The sequence below is a fragment of the Polypterus senegalus genome, chromosome 14 (assembly GCF_016835505.1).
Source record: "Polypterus senegalus isolate Bchr_013 chromosome 14, ASM1683550v1, whole genome shotgun sequence".
Classification (NCBI taxonomy): domain Eukaryota; kingdom Metazoa; phylum Chordata; class Cladistia; order Polypteriformes; family Polypteridae; genus Polypterus; species Polypterus senegalus.
This window is the reverse complement of record NC_053167.1, coordinates 115,927,093-115,944,389: the sequence shown is the minus strand read 5'-3', so window position 1 is coordinate 115,944,389 and position 17,297 is coordinate 115,927,093. Positions and strand designations below refer to the sequence as shown.

The 17,297-nt window shown below is 40.1% G+C and overlaps 1 protein-coding gene across 4 annotated transcripts in view; it reads right to left on the bottom strand.

Annotated features, from left to right (window-relative positions):
* kcnt2 (potassium channel, subfamily T, member 2) overlaps nt 1-17,297 on the bottom strand; it is a 368,106-nt gene that overhangs the window by 185,792 nt on the left and 165,017 nt on the right. For all 4 annotated transcript variants that reach the window (XM_039735377.1, XM_039735379.1, XM_039735378.1 and 1 more), the window contains 3 exons: nt 13,066-13,129; nt 6,052-6,160; nt 1,036-1,144 (listed from right to left, as the gene is read on the bottom strand). In XM_039735377.1, coding sequence (XP_039591311.1) covers nt 1,036-1,144; nt 6,052-6,160; nt 13,066-13,129 — 282 coding nt within the window. The remainder of the gene's footprint in view (nt 1-1,035; nt 1,145-6,051; nt 6,161-13,065; nt 13,130-17,297) is intronic.

Genomic DNA, 17,297 nt, shown 5'->3' with positions numbered 1-17,297 from the left:
CATTCAGGACCATTAGCACTCGCACCATTATGTTCTGGGACAGTTTCTACCCAGAAGTTGCAAGGCTGCTGAAGAGTCAGTTATAAAAACAAATATTGTAACATATAAAAAAGAGTGTGTATGTGTACAGTATATACAGTATATATATACAAATACATATTGCATAAAAATATGTTGCATGATAAGTACTGTATAGTTGTTATTTATTCATTTACTTCTATTGCATTTTTGTCAACTGTTATGAGGAGCCATGTAGGTATAAATTTGACTGCATTATATTCATGTGACAATAAACTTGACTTGATGCCATTTTATGCTTATGTTTACAGCTGCTGTGCTCATTGCTTGTCACGCGGAATGTGGGTCACATGATGTATACTGTCATTATGTCTGGTCTATACAAGATAACAGTTTTCAGCTTCTAGCATGTGTATTTTGGATTACTTTTAGTAGTTTCTTCATTGTTGTGTAGTGGTTGAGGAAGTTAAAAGCCGCTTTTAACGATATTTTAGTATTAGGATTTTTCCTGCGTTTCTGATTTAATTTCCTATTTTGAAATTTTTTTTAATGATTTTTCTCTCGTTCTCTCAATATTCCATCCCCTTGCCTTTCCCTGATTACAAACATTTTTTGATCTCTTAATTTTTATCTTTCTGAACACACACCTTTATTCTGCTTTCTGAGAGATGCTAAGAGCAATTTAGTTGTTACATCAAGAGCTACAGATAGTTGAATTGTGAAAGACAAATTACTGAAGTGTTCAGTAGTTTACAAAATGTTCAGTATTTTGTCTAGTTAAGGAAATTAAATATAAAATGCATAAAGTGTTATGTTATGTCATGCTGTCATGAAATGTCAGATTATGTTTTATCACTACATCATTTCATTTCAAGCTTAGTCATGTCGGATGATTTGTTGTTATGGTAAAAAAAACACAATTTACTTGATTGAACTTATTTTTCAGTGTAAGAAAAATTAAAAAAGAACGTCTCAGTATCACTTAAAAGTCTGAAAAAACAATGCTGTCATACTTACTGCCCTCTGGAGGTGTGTACGAGAAGGGTAATCAAAGTTGATGTTGCAGGACAAATGCAGTTCAATGCCAGCATTGCATATTTAAATTCTTCTTCACAGACCACATGATCTATATTAAGATTTTAAATAAAAAATGTAATTACAGGTAAACATTTATAAAATAACAATATATCAATACTGAATAGCGTACTATACATTATGCATAACTCAATGCTCTCCATTTCAAATCACAGTTAAATGTCCACGAATACAATTGAGTCAAACACAGTGAATTCATTAAAATGTGTTGAGTATTTTTTCATATGTATTCAAATTTAAAACCACAACAAAAAACATAGCAAAATCTTCATTGACTTTTAATGTTGAGCCAAGATATAAACACATAACTGAGTAATTAATTTAAAATAAAAGAGGCTCATATGGTGTTGTTAACTTGCTACTCCAATTTCTGGAGGACATTCACTCACACAAAACTAGTCTGGAGACACTGATTTACCAAAGCTGTGGGTTTTGGGATGTGGGAGAAAAGCCAACCAACACATGGGTAGGTCATGCAAACTCCACAAATAAGACAACCGGCTTACAGACACAGTCCCCATTAGCTGTGAAGTAGAAAGGTTAACTGTTACGCTACCATGCCATCTACGTTATCCTTAAGCACATCTTTCAACCCTTTTGTCTATTTGCTATCCATACTTTAAAATTGGCGTATATTGAATGCAGCAATCTCATCTCATCAAGCAAAAATGGATATTGAAATACAATAAAGGCCCTATCCAATTTCTACCAAGTTTGACATGCATCATGTTTATGGGTACCTTCAAAGGATCAGCAGGATATTTGTACAAATGATCAAGTAAAGGTATACGTTTAGTTACACTAAAATAAAATATTTGAATAGTTTACATTTGATTAAAATGTAATATTATTTGAATAGTTAAAACTGTTCACCCCTTTTCTTAACAGATCATGAGTACAAGATTTAGAAGAACACTATTTCAACAACTGTCGGGCTTTGACAGAGTTGGGATCACTGATACTGTATGTGTGTGTAGGAAGGTGTACAGTGTGTCTACCTGAGATGCTGATAAGCGAATTGGATGCAATGCTATGGTAATCGTGTGACAGGTCCTCTATTAATTGGCTTAGTATGTGTTATTTTTACTTTTAAATAGTTATGGATATAACTATACCAGCATGTACCTAGAGACGGGGTGGTGTGCTGTGAGTGACACGCATTGGCTTCTTGATACTGTTTATCCTGGTGTGAAAAGGCCCTGAATTAAAAAGTACATCAGAAGTGCATCGAAATCTACTAGAAAGTGTGGAGCACAGGTCTCGCATGCAGAGGCGCACTGGTGAGATGGCAAAGCTGATTAAGGGGATTTACATACCAGTGTGGTTATGTCGTGTTGAGAGTGAGTGGTGGCGTAATTGAGGAATGACAATCAGGAGCCAGCTGAAGGCAGCTGTCTCTTCTCCTCTAAGGTACATAAAAGCCTGGTAAGACACCAAATAAGAGGTCAGTGTCGAAACCAGTGAGTAGTCTTATGGAAGGATGTTTTGTTATTGATTTTATATTCCCACAGATTGAACTCAAAACTGCTGACAACCAGCAAGAGAGAGCAGGGAGGAGAAGATGGAACAAATCGGTCCCTGATTTATGCTGAAGCATGGGGCAGAGGATTAGTGTGAGTGATCTGGGGAAACGGGAGAACAGAGAGAGTGTGTGAGCGAGAAAAAAAGAAAACTGTAGGGGAAAGGAAGAAGTGAAAAGACAATTTTTTATGATTGGGCCTCCGGCGACAATATGATTGAGGTGGGGAACAAATCATGGGGGAAGCATTCTGGTATTTTATTCCATGTTCCAGTTGTTTGGTTTAACTAGAAGGGATGTCTATCGAGTGGGACTATTAAAAGAATTTCAGTTTTTTCTTATTTTTTTATCAAATCACTGGAGTGGAATGTTTATATTAAAAAGTGTATGTATATTTTTAAAGAAGGCATGTTATTTAATAAAGAAGAGTCTTTTTTAATGTCACTACCAAAAACTGTTGAAATGAGTGTCTGTGTGGCTCATGACCTCACTGGTGGCTCAACCACAAACTACAAGATGGCTGAGGGTCTGATATGTGCTGGGGCATCACATATGCACTCACAGGCATAAAGAGGACCATAAATAAGAATGACAAAAGGGACACATCAATAAATACACATGATGGGAATTACAGACCACAAAGAACAAACAGTAACAAATCTTTTCTGCTCAGACATAAAGTGTCACATGACAGACCATGAGCCATTGTCAGAGTGATGTTAACCTGCACTCTCAAGTTTCTATGTGATGTCTCCCTCTGACATTTTAACACAGATGGCAAAGGCCTGTCTAGTGTTTGAAATGACTCTACTGGTAAGCACACTGACACCGATTAGTATTCAGTATGGGGTCTTACTGGTTTATAGTAATGGTTTGCGGCACTCACAGCAAAGTCTCCTTTTTAGTAGTAAAGAAAGAGTCAAGGAGGAGGTGAAGTGCATCCGGATTAGTAAAGGGGAATTAAAAAATACAGACAGTGAAATAACAGATGCTCTAAACTTGCATTTTTCTGAAGTCTTCACACGTGACGAAGTAAATAACCTCCCAGTGTTAAAAGGAACTACTAAGGAGGTAGTCAGGGATTTGGAAATAGTAAAGGGAGAAGTGCTGCTCAGATTAAATAGGCTGAAATCAAACAAATCACCAGGACCAGATAATATTTATCATGTTCTTAAGGAGGTTAGGGAATACAGATATAAATCCTTGATAAATATTTTCATGAAATTGTTGCACACTAGGGAAATCCTGAAAGACTGGAAAATGGTAACTATTACCCCATTATATAAAAAGGGTCACTGGGCAGACTCAAGCAACTATAGGCCAGTAAGCTTAATGTGCATCTCAGGAAAATGAAAGTAAAGAATTATTAAGAATAAGATTGAGCAACGCACGGCAAAGATAGGAGTTTTACTGAACATTCAGCATGAGATCAGAAGGAGGAGGTCATGATTTACCAATATTCTGGGATTCTATGAGGAAGCAACAAAAGGATACGATCAAAGTGGACCTTATGATATTATTTATCTGGACTTTCAGAAAGCATTTGATAAGGTGCCACATGAGAGGTTGGGCATCAAACTAAAAGAACTGGGAGTTCAGGGTATAGTGTGTAGTTGGATTGGCCCAGACACAGGAAGCAAGGGTTATGGCATGAGGAACCTTATCACAATTGGCCGATGTTAAGAGTGGTGTTTCACAGGGGGTCAGTGCTAGTGCTGCTGCTATTTTTAATAGATATAAATGATTTTGATAGGAATATAAGTAACAAGCTGGTTAAGTTTGCAGATGATACCAAGATAGGTGGATTGGTAGATAATCAGAAATCCATTGAATTTTTACAGAGGAACATGGACGGCACAGAGGCTTGGGCAGATTTATGGAAGACTAAATTTAATGTCAGTAAATGGATGAAATTTAATGTCAGTAAATGTAAAATATTACATGTAGAAAGTAAAAATGTTAGGTTTGTATACACAAGGGGAAGGCAGAAGATCAAAAGTACATTTTATGAGAAAGACATAGGAGTCATAGTGGACACTAAAAACTTCTAGATAATATTCAGAAGCCATTAAGAAGGCTAACAGAACATGAGGGTTTATAGCATCATGATGTGTGGAGTACAAGTCCAAGGAGGTTCTGCTCAAGCTTTATAACACAGTGATGAGATCTCATCTGGAGTACTGTGTGCGGTTTTAGTTTCCAGGCTACAAAAAAGACATAGCAGTGCTAGACAAAGTCCAGGAATGAGCAACTAGGTTGATTCTAGAAATGACAGGTCATGAATTATGAGGAAAGGTTAAAAGACCTGAGCATTTTCACCATAAGCAAAAGAAGATTAAAAGGAGACGTGATTGAAGTGTTTATAATTATATAATTATAATTATATAAATATAATTATGAAGGGAATTAGTCCAGTGGATTGAGATTATAAAATGAGTTCATCAAGAACACAGAGACACAGTGGGAAACATGTTAAGGGTAAATTTCATACAAACCTTAGGAAGTTTTCTTTACATCGAGAATCATAGACACTTGGAATAAGTGACCAATTACTGTGATAGACAGTGAGACTTTAAGGACCTTTGAAGTTGATTTGATGTTTTTTTTTTTTTCAGAATTAAGTAGATAGGACTGGTGAGCTTTGTTGGGCTGAATGGCCCGTTCTCATCTAGATTGTTCTAATGTCCCAGTGTTAATTAAATCAGCTCTTTTAATGTTAAAGAAACCTTTAAAAGTACACATACATGGTTTGCATATACACATATTTAAGTATATCATATAACAGCAGATTCAAGTTAGTTATCAATTAGGGGCATGCAGGACTGCTAAATTGTTCCTAATAGGGTGATTAAGTCTGTTGTTATCCCTTTAATGGACATTATGGAAACTGAGCTTTCCAGCATTACAATGCTTGCCATACCATGTTGAGATAACAAGTCAAACTGTTCAAAACATTTCAGAAACCAAGCAATATGCCTTGTCCTCCAATCTGTATATAATCAAACACATTTTATACTCTTTTAGATAACACTTTTTTAGATAATAATAGACTCTGGCTTTTGCCAAGCTAATGTAAATCTACTGGTCACATTATTAGGGACAATGAACAAGTGTAGAAACACAAATCTCAAATTACAATGTCTAGACACTCAGTAGCTCAATACCCTGCTGCATTAAAGTGTATTAGTCAGTCTTTAGTGGATATACCACTCACTGACTTTTTGGAATAAAACTGTTCAAGACCACCACGTATGACATCATTTATTGTTTATATCTGCATTATCTTGTATGCCAAGTTTGGTGGAAATCAGACAACAAATTCATGGAATTGCATGAAACATTAAACAAAATAACAACAAACATGTTTGCTGATCATGTTTTCTGATTGGAAGCTGCATACTATATTTTGGGATATTTACCTGCAAACTTTACATGAAATTTATTTTCAGGCTTCAAAATCTGAACATAAAGAGGGCAATTTGGTGCAAAATCCTTAAGAGCCCAAGCTCTTAATATTGTCTGATGATCCTAAAACAAACCAAACAATAATTGAGTGCATCACTGATTAAACAATAGTTACTTTAGTTCATTAAAAGGATAGAATGATACTGGATTTGAAAATATACATACATATATACCGTTAAGTAATCAATCATGCACATTCAAAGTAATGGAAAAAGTAATTCAAGCTATTTATGCTGCACAGCAACAAGGGCAATTGGGATATTTGTCAATTGAGCCATTCTTTGTATGTATTTGAGAAAGGTTGTTGTTGTTTGTTATAATATTTCTCGAGCTTCTGTAAAAGGCTAAAATTTCCCCTTGGGACAAATACAGTCTTATCTACTGTATCTGTTGTGAACCACATTAAGGGGACCTCAGAGAAGTTGTTAACTTGGGATCTCTTCTTGCCTATAGAACAGAAGACAACAGGGTGGAAAACCTCTGACGTCTCTTTCTCCTCGACTTCAGAAGTCGCACTCATTCCGCATCCTCCCGTCTTTAAGATCATGTGGAACTGGAACTCAGTGTTTAGCACAAACCTATATCTGAGGGAGACAAAGATGTGCTGTAAAAGCGACTTCTATTAACAGACCTGTGATCATGGACTGTAACAGTCCCTATTGTTCTATTTTTGATTAGGTTTTGCCCATTTCTTTTGACATTAAATGGAGCTTTCTATGGAGGTACCCATACCCTTCATCTTGTCTGTTTGGGTTCTGCCTATCTATCTAATTAGTCAGTAGCAGCCTGGCCAGGTGGCCTGTGAGAAGTTTGAGGGCTAACTGAAAGCAGTCAACCGATTAGGGCTTCTCGGTAAGTTTAAGGCATGGGTGTTCTATGGCCATTGCTATCTACATTGTAGCGTTCTTGGAGAAGCAGTTCAGTAGATATCTGAAGAGGCAAGCAGGATTGCCCAGAAGCTTCAGCAGTGTCGCCCTCTATTGGAGTAACGCCAAGCTCAAGCTACCTTTTAAGTCCCTGGAGAAGGAGTTTAAGGTTACTCTGAAAAAGAGAGGTGATGACCAGCAGGGAGTCTTGAGATTCTGAGGTGCCCCAGGCTGGTGTTTTGGTCAGGACTGGAAGGTGGAGGAAAGCCACAGGTAGTGTTGCATGCAGAGGCCTGGCTACATCATATTGCTCTTTTGGGAGCACAGGAAAAAGCCAGCCTGGGAATGATTGCAACCCCTGGTGATCCTCAGTAAATGGGAAAGAGAAGCACAAAAATGGTACAGAAAGAAGAAGAGGACCTGCAGAACTGTTGGTATGGGACAGCAAGGGGCCTGGACGAGGTGACATGGTCAAAGTTATGGAAGGTAGAGCCTGAGTGCTTGAAGTTCCTGGTGCAGGCAGAATATGACATCTTGCTCAGCCCATCTAATCTCTGGCTGGAGCAAAATGGGGGTCTCCAGTTTGTCTATAATGCCCAGGCAGAAGGACACTAGAGCACATCTGCCCAAAGTTTGCAAAAAAATAGTACGACCGATAAATACAAGGGAAACTACCTGAGAAGTTGTAACCACAGGAATCAAATATGACTACAGTGTGACACAATACTATAGAGGGCCATAGCAACAGAAATAATGACAAAGCTGCAGTCCAAGATAAATTAAGAAAAAAATGGAAAGGAAAGCGAACCTGGGTCTCCTAGCTGTGGTTCTCTTCCCAGGTCCTCCCTGCGTGGAGTTTGCATGTTCTCCCCATGTCTACGTCGGTTTCCTCCCACAGTCCAAAGACATGCAGGTTAGGTGCATTACTTTCTAAATTGTCCCCCTAGTGTGTGTGTGCTTAGTGTGTGTTTGTGTGTGTGCGCCCTGTGGTGGGCTGGCATCCTGCCTGGGGGTTGTTTCCTGCCTTGCGCCCTGTGTTGGCTGGGATTGACTCTAGCAGACCCCCGTGACCCTGTAAGGATATAGCGGGTTGGATAATGGATGGATGAAGGAAGCTTTCAGAGACAACAGAGTTTATAATATGGTGGTGCTATTATCATACCATTATCATACCACCCCAAACAAAAAGGTCTTTTGAAAGTTGTAAATGAAAAGACAGCAGTAACGCAAGTTAAAAAGAAACCTTTTACACCTTCAATCACCATATGAAGGGGAGGTTGATAAGCATTTCAAGAATCATTTAAAGAATGACATTTTGTGTATTTGTAGTGTAAAAAGCAGCCCCCCTCTCTCTCTGTCTCTACAGCTCTTTCCACTGCAAATTTTCATCTGTTCCAAACATTATAGGATTGTTGAAGTGTCACAGGCTTGAAGGGTGAGGAGGCTGTAAAGTGTGCACTTAATGGGATGAAAAACAGAATGCAGTATGTGAATAAAAGAAGAGTCATCTCATGAATTGCGAGTGTAACAGGGGGTCTAGTCAGGAATGGGAGTAGAGGCAGACAATGTGGGAAAAGTCAAGGGCAGTGCTATACAAGGCCCTAATACTCAACAAAATGCACACACTGGCATTGGAAACATGCAGAAAAGTGTCAGTGTGAGACAATGGGAACTGCTAGATGGTAGTATACCCTCTGTGTTTGCTGGGTGCCCCAGAAATGTAACAGATAGGGGCACCAGAATTACAGAGACAAAGAATGAAACCACAAGTTAACATAAGAAATGGCAACACCTCCATGGCTAATAGATGGAACGTGGCACCAGAAAGTAAAATGGCTGTACAAATAGTGCAGGGAGTAGCTGGGCTGCATGCAAGACCTGGCCCTTCAAAGCCAATATAAAGTTCAGGGATTCAGGGACACCAAGAGCTGTTGAGCTTGCATAAAAAGGATCCTGCAACGGGGTGTAAAGGCGGCTTCTTAGTGGTGGCATATTTGAGTGTGGATTTGGATGAAACAAAAAACAAGCACTTGACTGATGGAAAGGAAGACAAACAAGCTGACAGACCAATAGAGACAGTGTAAAGGCCATTTGTTGGTTAGTTACGTTACACTAAATTGATATAAATTATCTTCTTCTTTTGGCTACTCCTTTTAGGGTTTGCCATAGCATCTTTTTTCCATATCATCCTGTCCTCTGCATCTTGCTCTATCACACCTATCACCTGCATGTTCTCTCTCACCACATCTACAAACTTCCTCTTAGGCCTTCCTCTTTTCCTCTTCCTTGGCAGGTCTATCTTTAACATCCTTTTCCCAATATACCCAGCATCTCTCCTCTGTCCAAACCAACGCAACCCCGCCTCTCTAACTTTCTCTCCCTTTGTCCAACCTGAGCCGACCCTTTAATGTCCTCATTTCTAATTCTGTCCATCCTCGTCACACCCAATGCAAATCTTAGCATCTTTAACTCTTCCACTTCCAGTTCTGTCTCCTGCTATCTGATCAGTGCTACCGTCTCTAAACCCATATAACAAAGGTCTCACTGGTCTCACTATGTCCTTTACACCTTCCCTTTCACTATTGCTAATACTTGTCTGTCACAGATTACCCCTGACACTCTTCTCCACCCTTTTCACCCTGCCTGCACTCTCTTTTTCACTTGTCTTCCACAATCCCCATTACTCTGTATTGTTGATCCCAAGTATTTAAACTCATCTACTCCTTACATCTTCACCATTCCATTGACCTCCCTGTCATTTACACACATGTATTCTGTCTTGTTCCTACTAACCTTCATTCCTCTCCTCTCTAGAGCATATCTCCACCTCTCCAGGGTCTACTCAACCTGCTCCCTACTCCCTGCATGCAGACAACAATACAGATATAAAGTATCTTCTAGTTATGTTAAAAAATGTGCCTGCATATCAGTGCCGAGTTAATGGAAGGTTCTATGGAAGGGAAGGCTAACTTGTAAATGAAATATTCTAATTACTTTTTGTCATTCTTACTAGAGGAGGGTTCAATATATGACCTGTCTTGCACTTGGTAAGGCATGGAAGACAAACAGTTTTAAACCGTACTGAACATTTTGAACATAGTGCAGTGAAGCCCATGTAAGTACAACAGATAACATCTGTGGCGGACAGCTGGGGGCTATGCCTAGCTGGGATACCTGGAAGAACCCGGAGAGGGTCTATACATCCCCTGGGCCACGAGGGGGAAGCCACCCTGGTTGGTATGGGGGCCATAGGAACTGAGCATGGAAGCTCAACCCTGTAAGGGCCCGTGGCCACCACCCTGGAGTGTGGCGGAAGTGCTGACGGAAGGAATTCCAGGGACACACGGAGTGTTTCCGGGTGCTCATGCAGCACTTCTGCTACACCAGGAAGTGCCGCCGGAAGATCATCAAGGAGCACCTGAAACACATCTGGGTCCTTATAAAAGAGGCTGCCTTTCTCCACTCAGGGGCCAGAGTCGGGAGGAGGAAGACGGAGCTTGTTGGTAGAGGAGTAGAGGTGGCCGAAGGATTCGAGGAGAGAAAGAAAGAAGGGACTGAATGTGGGCTGAATAAGGCATTGTGGTGCTGTTATATAAATAAAACGTGTGTGTTTTGGACATTTAGCGTCTCTCTGTTTGTGCCTGGGGACTGTCTTTCCACACATCACTGAAGTTTAACATAAGAAAACTAAGATTGTAATGAAACATAAAAAAAAAATCTTTTTTCTCTTTTCCTGCCTTTTATTTTTTTTTAATTGTTTACTGAATTTAAGTGATTTTTTTCACTTAACTTTTTTGAACCAAAAATTATTGAACTGTTAAATTTCTTTTGTCATGCATTTGACACCTTGCTAACTCAATAGCTGCTTGATTTTGAGAACCTGGAAAAGATGCAGCTATAGACAGTAAAAGGGAAAGTTCTTGGAAAAACATGAGTTGGATTCTGAAAAAATGGGCAAGTATAAGGATCTGCATGGCTTTGACAAGGGCCGGTCTTGTAAGGTGTTCACAGCATGCAGTAGTTAGCAAGAGGTCCAAGTAAGGTGAATCAGTGTACCAGTGGCAGGGCCAAGGGCAACCAAAGTTCTTTGATACACATGGGAAGCTAGCTGGTCTGGTCCGATTCCACAGAAGAGTCACTATAGCAAAAACTGCTGAAAACTTTAATACTATAGCTGTAAGAGAAAGGTGTCAGAACACACAATGCATCACAGCTTGCTGCACATGGGGCTGCATAGACTAGACAGAGTGCCCATACTGACTCATGTACTGCTGAAAGCAACTACAAAGAGCAATGACTGTCAGAACTGGACGATGAAGCAATGAAAGAAGGTGGCCTAGTCTCATGAATCAGGTTTTCTTTTAGATCATGTGGACGGCTGTGTGTGTGATTTACCTGGGAAAGAGATGGTAATAGGCAGCACTTTGGAAGAACACAAATTGGTGGAGGCAGTGTGACGCTCTGGCCAATGTTCTACTGGGAAATCTAAGATCCTGGCATTCATGTGGATGCTATATTGACATCCTTTGCCTACCTAATGATTTCTGCAGACCACATGCACCCCTTCATGGAAACGATATTTCCAGATGACAGTGTTCTCTTCAACAGGGTAATGTGCCCTGTGACACTGCAAACATTGTTCAGGAATGGTTTAAGGAACATGACAAAGAGTTCAAGGTGTTGAGTTAACCTCCAAATTCCCCAGATATCAATCCAATTGAGCATCAGTGGAATGTGCTATAAAAACAATTCCAAGCCATGGAATCCCACCTTGCAACTTAAGGACTTAAAGGATCTGCTGCTGAAGTCTTTGTGCCAGATAACACAGGACACCTTTAGGGATCTTGTGGAGTCCATGCCTTGATGGTCAGAGCTGTTTTGGCGCTACAAGGAGGACCTCCACAATATTAGGCAGGTGGTTTTAAGGTTGTGGCTGATTAGGTTTATTTATAATTAATGTTCCTTTTCAGGAGTTTAGCACTATTCTACTAATGAGTTACAGACCTAAAAGCAGGTATATGACTGAATTCTGTGTTTTATGCTTCATTGACAAGTTAACACACTTAGTTTGCATGCAGCAGCAGAACCAAATCTTTCTGCAACAATGGAACATTATTTTTGGGTCACCTGAGCAAAAGCTGATACATGTTATCAGGGCCACGCAATCAGGGAGTGTTTTACATGGTCTGTTCATGAATTTAACATATAGAACAATATAGAAGGATTGTGGTGTGACAGGGTCATTTACTGCTTTTATTTCATTTGACCTGGAATAGAGAAGAACCTTTCGGAGGACCTCTAGCCTTATTTTTTCAAATCCCACCTCTTCTGGCATGACCGTTGTTTAAGCAGGTGCCAAGCAGGAAGTTGTTGTATAGAATAGGACCAGCCTTGGATGAGGACAGAGCTCCAAACTCAAGAGACTACCTTGGAAGAATTTAATTTGCAATGAGTGAAGTTTTGTGAGGTCCAGATGGACTTAAGTTTTGTTGTTCTTTCTTTTCAGTTGGCACATGTGGGACTATTAAGTGGGATTCTCCCTTACAGACCCTAACACTTTACAAATGTAAATTCTTATAACATACAACCTAGTTTTCCATATCTTAAGTCAGTTATTTGATTAGGAATGTACTTATATTCATGAACCAACTTAAAACAAAAAGACAAATTGACAAGAGTGGAGACAAGCCGAAAAATACACTCATATTGGTGTTCTAAAAACTAATCCTCTGCTCTAATTTCTGTGCTGTTTGACTTCCCAAAAACAATCTTTCTATTGTGTAAATGTTCTATCTCTGTAAAAACATTATTATTCTTTCATTTTCTAAATGATATTCTAATTCAGGGTTGCTGGGCAATGAAGCCAGTCCTGGCAGCAATGTCTATAAGGTAGACCATCGCATGGTCCGTTTACAACCATGAACACTCACAAAAAACCCACACAAGATGGACAGAACATGTAAATTGTTTACATACTATAGAGTGGTCTGGATTTGAAACCAGGATTCTGGAGTTGTAAGGATGTTATGCTAATCTTGGTGACATCTTCTCAAACTGTAAAATTCTTAATGTAATAAACGTGTAAAACATGCATTTACTTACAGCTGCTGTTCGATCAACTTCGCAACGGCTGCTTAAAATAAAACAAGCTTCTGCATTATCCATTCTGAAGCATTAAAAAAAAAGAAATATTACTATGAGTGACCACCCTCTGTCAGACATTCCCTTGAAATTGACTATCCATTCAGTGACAGCATGAAATAAGGCATTGTGTCTGGGTGAAATAAGAAATAGTAGGATTTTGAACATTATCATGGTAGATATCTCCATCAGTTTGGATGTTTTAGGAAGAGCAACCCTATCTGATAGCCAGTGGCGATCTTGAAAGAAACTGTTGATGAAACTAAGTGAATAGGCTGAGTGACAGAAAAATTGTTCAGTCAACTAACACCTGAGATTTGGGAAAATGGCAAAATAAGCAGATCACAAGATGCAACTTGGCGTTATCTGTTGTTTGCACCCACAAGCTCTCACCGCACTCTCATTATATTATTAATGTTTCCCTGATGCTTCAACATTTGTATCATTATGGCAGAGATGTCATCGCTGTCAACAGTTTTCACTGTTTCTAGGTATGATGCTTGTTGCCAACCATGTGATTACCAGCATTTTGAGATGTAGCATTATAACACAATTTAAGATTAATATTCAAGATGGTAGCTCCACCTTCTTCATATTCCTTTTCATGCATTTCAACTCAAAAAGTCAGATTTCATCTATGGTGCATAGGGGTGTTGCAGAATAAAATCCCAAGTCAGAAAATCTAATTCAAAGCCTTCTGGTTCCAATTTAGACTTTAATAAAAAGTTAAAGCCGTGCTCGGTTCATGTAGAAAGGGCATGGGCATGGAGACATTTTTGTACATAGCTTAACATAAATAAGATGCTTTGACACTCCAGCTTAAGCCAATGGACAACAACTAACAACTAAGTGCATTTTGTCAAGTTTCAGTCAAGCCCACTTTTACATTAGGTTATGCATATCCGTGCCATTTATTATGCTAATAGCCAACACCTTTTAGTATTTTGCCACCTTTGTCTTCTATCCTTTTCAACCATGCCTCTTTATTCCTAATCCTCCACCCAGTCTATGGTATCATCTTTCAGAGTGTTATTTTATATTGGGGGAGTAGTTACATGCAAGACTCCGTGAACAACAGTGTTTTAACTATCTAAGGCTTGGTGCTCCAGTTTCCTCCACAGGTATGCAGGTTAGGTGGACTGGAAATGCTAAATTGATGCCTGATGTGTGACGCACTCTGTCCTGGGACTGTTTCTGCCTTGTGCCGGGTGATTGCTGAGATAGGCTCCAACTTCTCCAAGACCCTGCTGTGGAAAAGTGGGTTTGGAAAATGGATGGCCGGATGTTATTAAATAAAGAATTATCTATCTGTCTATCTATCTATCTGTCCGTTTGGCTTTTGATTGCTGTGGTCTGGGGTGGGCGTGTCTGTGGTTTCGGTCGTCAACAGGCTGGTGCATGTTGTCAGTATCTCTCTTTTTCGTTTTTTTTGTTTGTTTCAGTTTTACGAATACTTTTTCTGTTTTTAAAGAGGACGCGATAGCGGCGTCCAAAGTTATACAAGATGGCTTATCTCCACATAGTTTTTCAAATCTTTCCAGAAGGCACACCGCAAGGTTGCTAGTTGATCCAGCGGTCTCGGTGGAGGCCTGCATTATGGAGGTCGGTAGGGTGGTGAGGTGTAAGAATGTGCGGTTGGCATCACATATGAATAAAGCGGTGGTGATTTTCCTGGACGATGAAGAGCTGGTGCCCCAACTGGTTGAGCAGGGTGTTGTGATTAATGGCATGTTGATCTCAGTGTTGCCGCTGTCGACTCCTGCTTGTAAGGTTATTATTTCCAATGTGCTTCCTTTCTTAAGTAATGAAATCTTACAGCGTGAACTGCGCAGATATGGTGCAAATCTCCTGATTTAAAGCATGTCGTGTCTTTCAGGCGACAGCTTTATATGATTTTAAATAACATGAATGATGAACTTAACGTGGCCTTAAAGTGCCGAGTGGAAGGTGTGGATTACGTGGTGTTTCTGAGTTCTGAATCAATGAAATGTTTCAATTGTGGTTGAGCAGGCCATAAAGCGATTGACTGTAAAAGAGATAATGTCTATTTAAGTGATGAAGAAAGTAGAGAGAGTGAGCCAGAAACTGAAGAGGAGGAGGAGGAGTTTGAAGATGAGCTGACTGATAGTGAGAGTGAATTAGATGAGAAAGAAACTGAGGAGCAAATGAAGCCTGCTGACGAAGGTAATGCTGTAATAGACTCTAAAAAAGAGTATGACAAAAATAATGAAGGTGTGCTGGCTGAGGCTGGTGATACACCTGTAGATGAGCCCAGTGTCTCAGGTGAAGGAGCCTTCATCCTTAAAGAAGGGCGCACAGTTCAGACTGGGGAGGCCCCCACTTGTCAGGTTGCAAAGGTCTGCAGTAATAAGAATGTCACCCTGCTTCAGGATGAAGGAAGCTGTAATGATACAGGAGGAGATGATCCATCTCCAAGTGGGGCAACACTGCCCACCAATAATGAGACAAACTCAGACATGCCCATTGTTGATATTAATGAGGGCAATCTTAAGTTGGTCCTGGGCACTAAACAAAAAGCAAGCCTCAGCAGCACGAAGGAAAAGAAAGTTGCAAAGACAGCAGCAGTGAGTGAGGCAGAAATGATGGATGTGAGTGTGGAGTCGAGTGGGTATAAGGAGACATCACAAATAACCACTAGGAAAAGAAAAGAAGCAGTGGAGTCCACCAAAGGCACTAAGAAGATTTTAATGTCGGACAATCTGTCCAAAAAACAAATTGTGTCAGTTAGAAAGAGGAATATTGCAGATAAGAAGGTGTGGAGGGTGAAGGAGAGAATGACTCTGACATTTCTGGCATCACCTTCTCAGTGTTTGGTTTGGAGCCTAAAGGGGGATACAGCACAAAGAGCATCAGGAAGTTCTTGGAATACAGTAATTAGAGGGAAGGAGGGGTGTTTAAGTGCAAGACTATTTTCCAGACCTAGATCTCTTTTTGAGCTCAGCAAAAAATATAAAGCACAATGCAGCTAATTTAGGGTTGAACCAAAAGGAGACCACCAGGTTAAAATGCGTAATGAGTCGAGTGCGCAAGACTCTTCAAAATAAGTCCTGATGGATGCTACAGTCAAGCAAGTGAATCTCTTGGTTTTCTGGTGTGTTTTTTGTTTCTTTTCTTGTGTAACTATGACTGAGTTACATGTGGGTACCCTAAATGTGAATGGCCATTGAGGCAATTTAAAGAAGAACTTGGTCTTTTTTATGACAAAAGCACTTAGATGTGGGTTTCCTACAAGAGACCCACTCAGATCTGGATAGTCAGGCTGCCTGGGTGCAGGACTGGAGAGGGACAGGCTTTTTCAGTCATGGCACCAGTGTGAGCGCGGGAGTGGCGGTGCTTATAAGTAAAACCTCCTTGTTAATCACAAAGGAGACTGAGGTTATGGCTGGCAGACTGTTAGTTGTGCAAGCAGAGGATGGCCCCCACTCGTTGGTTTTTATTAATGTTTATGCCCCCAATGGCAGCACTGAATTTACTAATAATGAGATTGTCTTGCTGGGATGGGGGGGGGGGGTTTTAATTGTACAGAGGAATGTCTTATGGATAGAAATGGGGCCGAGCCGCACTTGCGATCAGTCAGGATACTCAAGGAAATCATCGAGGCCTACGACTTGGTTGATGTGTGGCGCTCTCACTTTCCAGCTGACAAACAGTTCACGTGGCTCAAAGGGAGCAAAGGGCACCGCTCAATGGCTTGCTTAGATCACTTTTACAGTCCAAAATGGCACCTCAATTTATTAACTAATACTCTTATCACTCCTGTCACTTTTTCCGATCACTCTCTAGTTTCTGTTACCTTTCTCCTCCCATCTACGCAAAAATTAAAATCTTACTGGCATTTCAACACAATTCTCCTTCAAGACAGTCACTTTGTGGAATGTTTTAATTTCTTTGGAAGCAGTGGAGTTCCACCAAGCTGCAGTTTGGATCCCTGAGACAGAGGTGGGACATGTCCAAGGTGCAGATTCAACAACTCTGTCAACAATACACTGAACACGTCACCAAGGCCTGCATTTTAAAAATGAAGAAACTCAAGGAGGAGATAACAGATACATCAGACTCTGTTACATGGCTACTCTGAGGATCTGCTGTACAACCTCAGCACAAAGAAAACAACACTTCAGGCTTTATTGGAACTTTGAGCTCTTGGAGCTTTAACACGTTCTCGCTTTCAA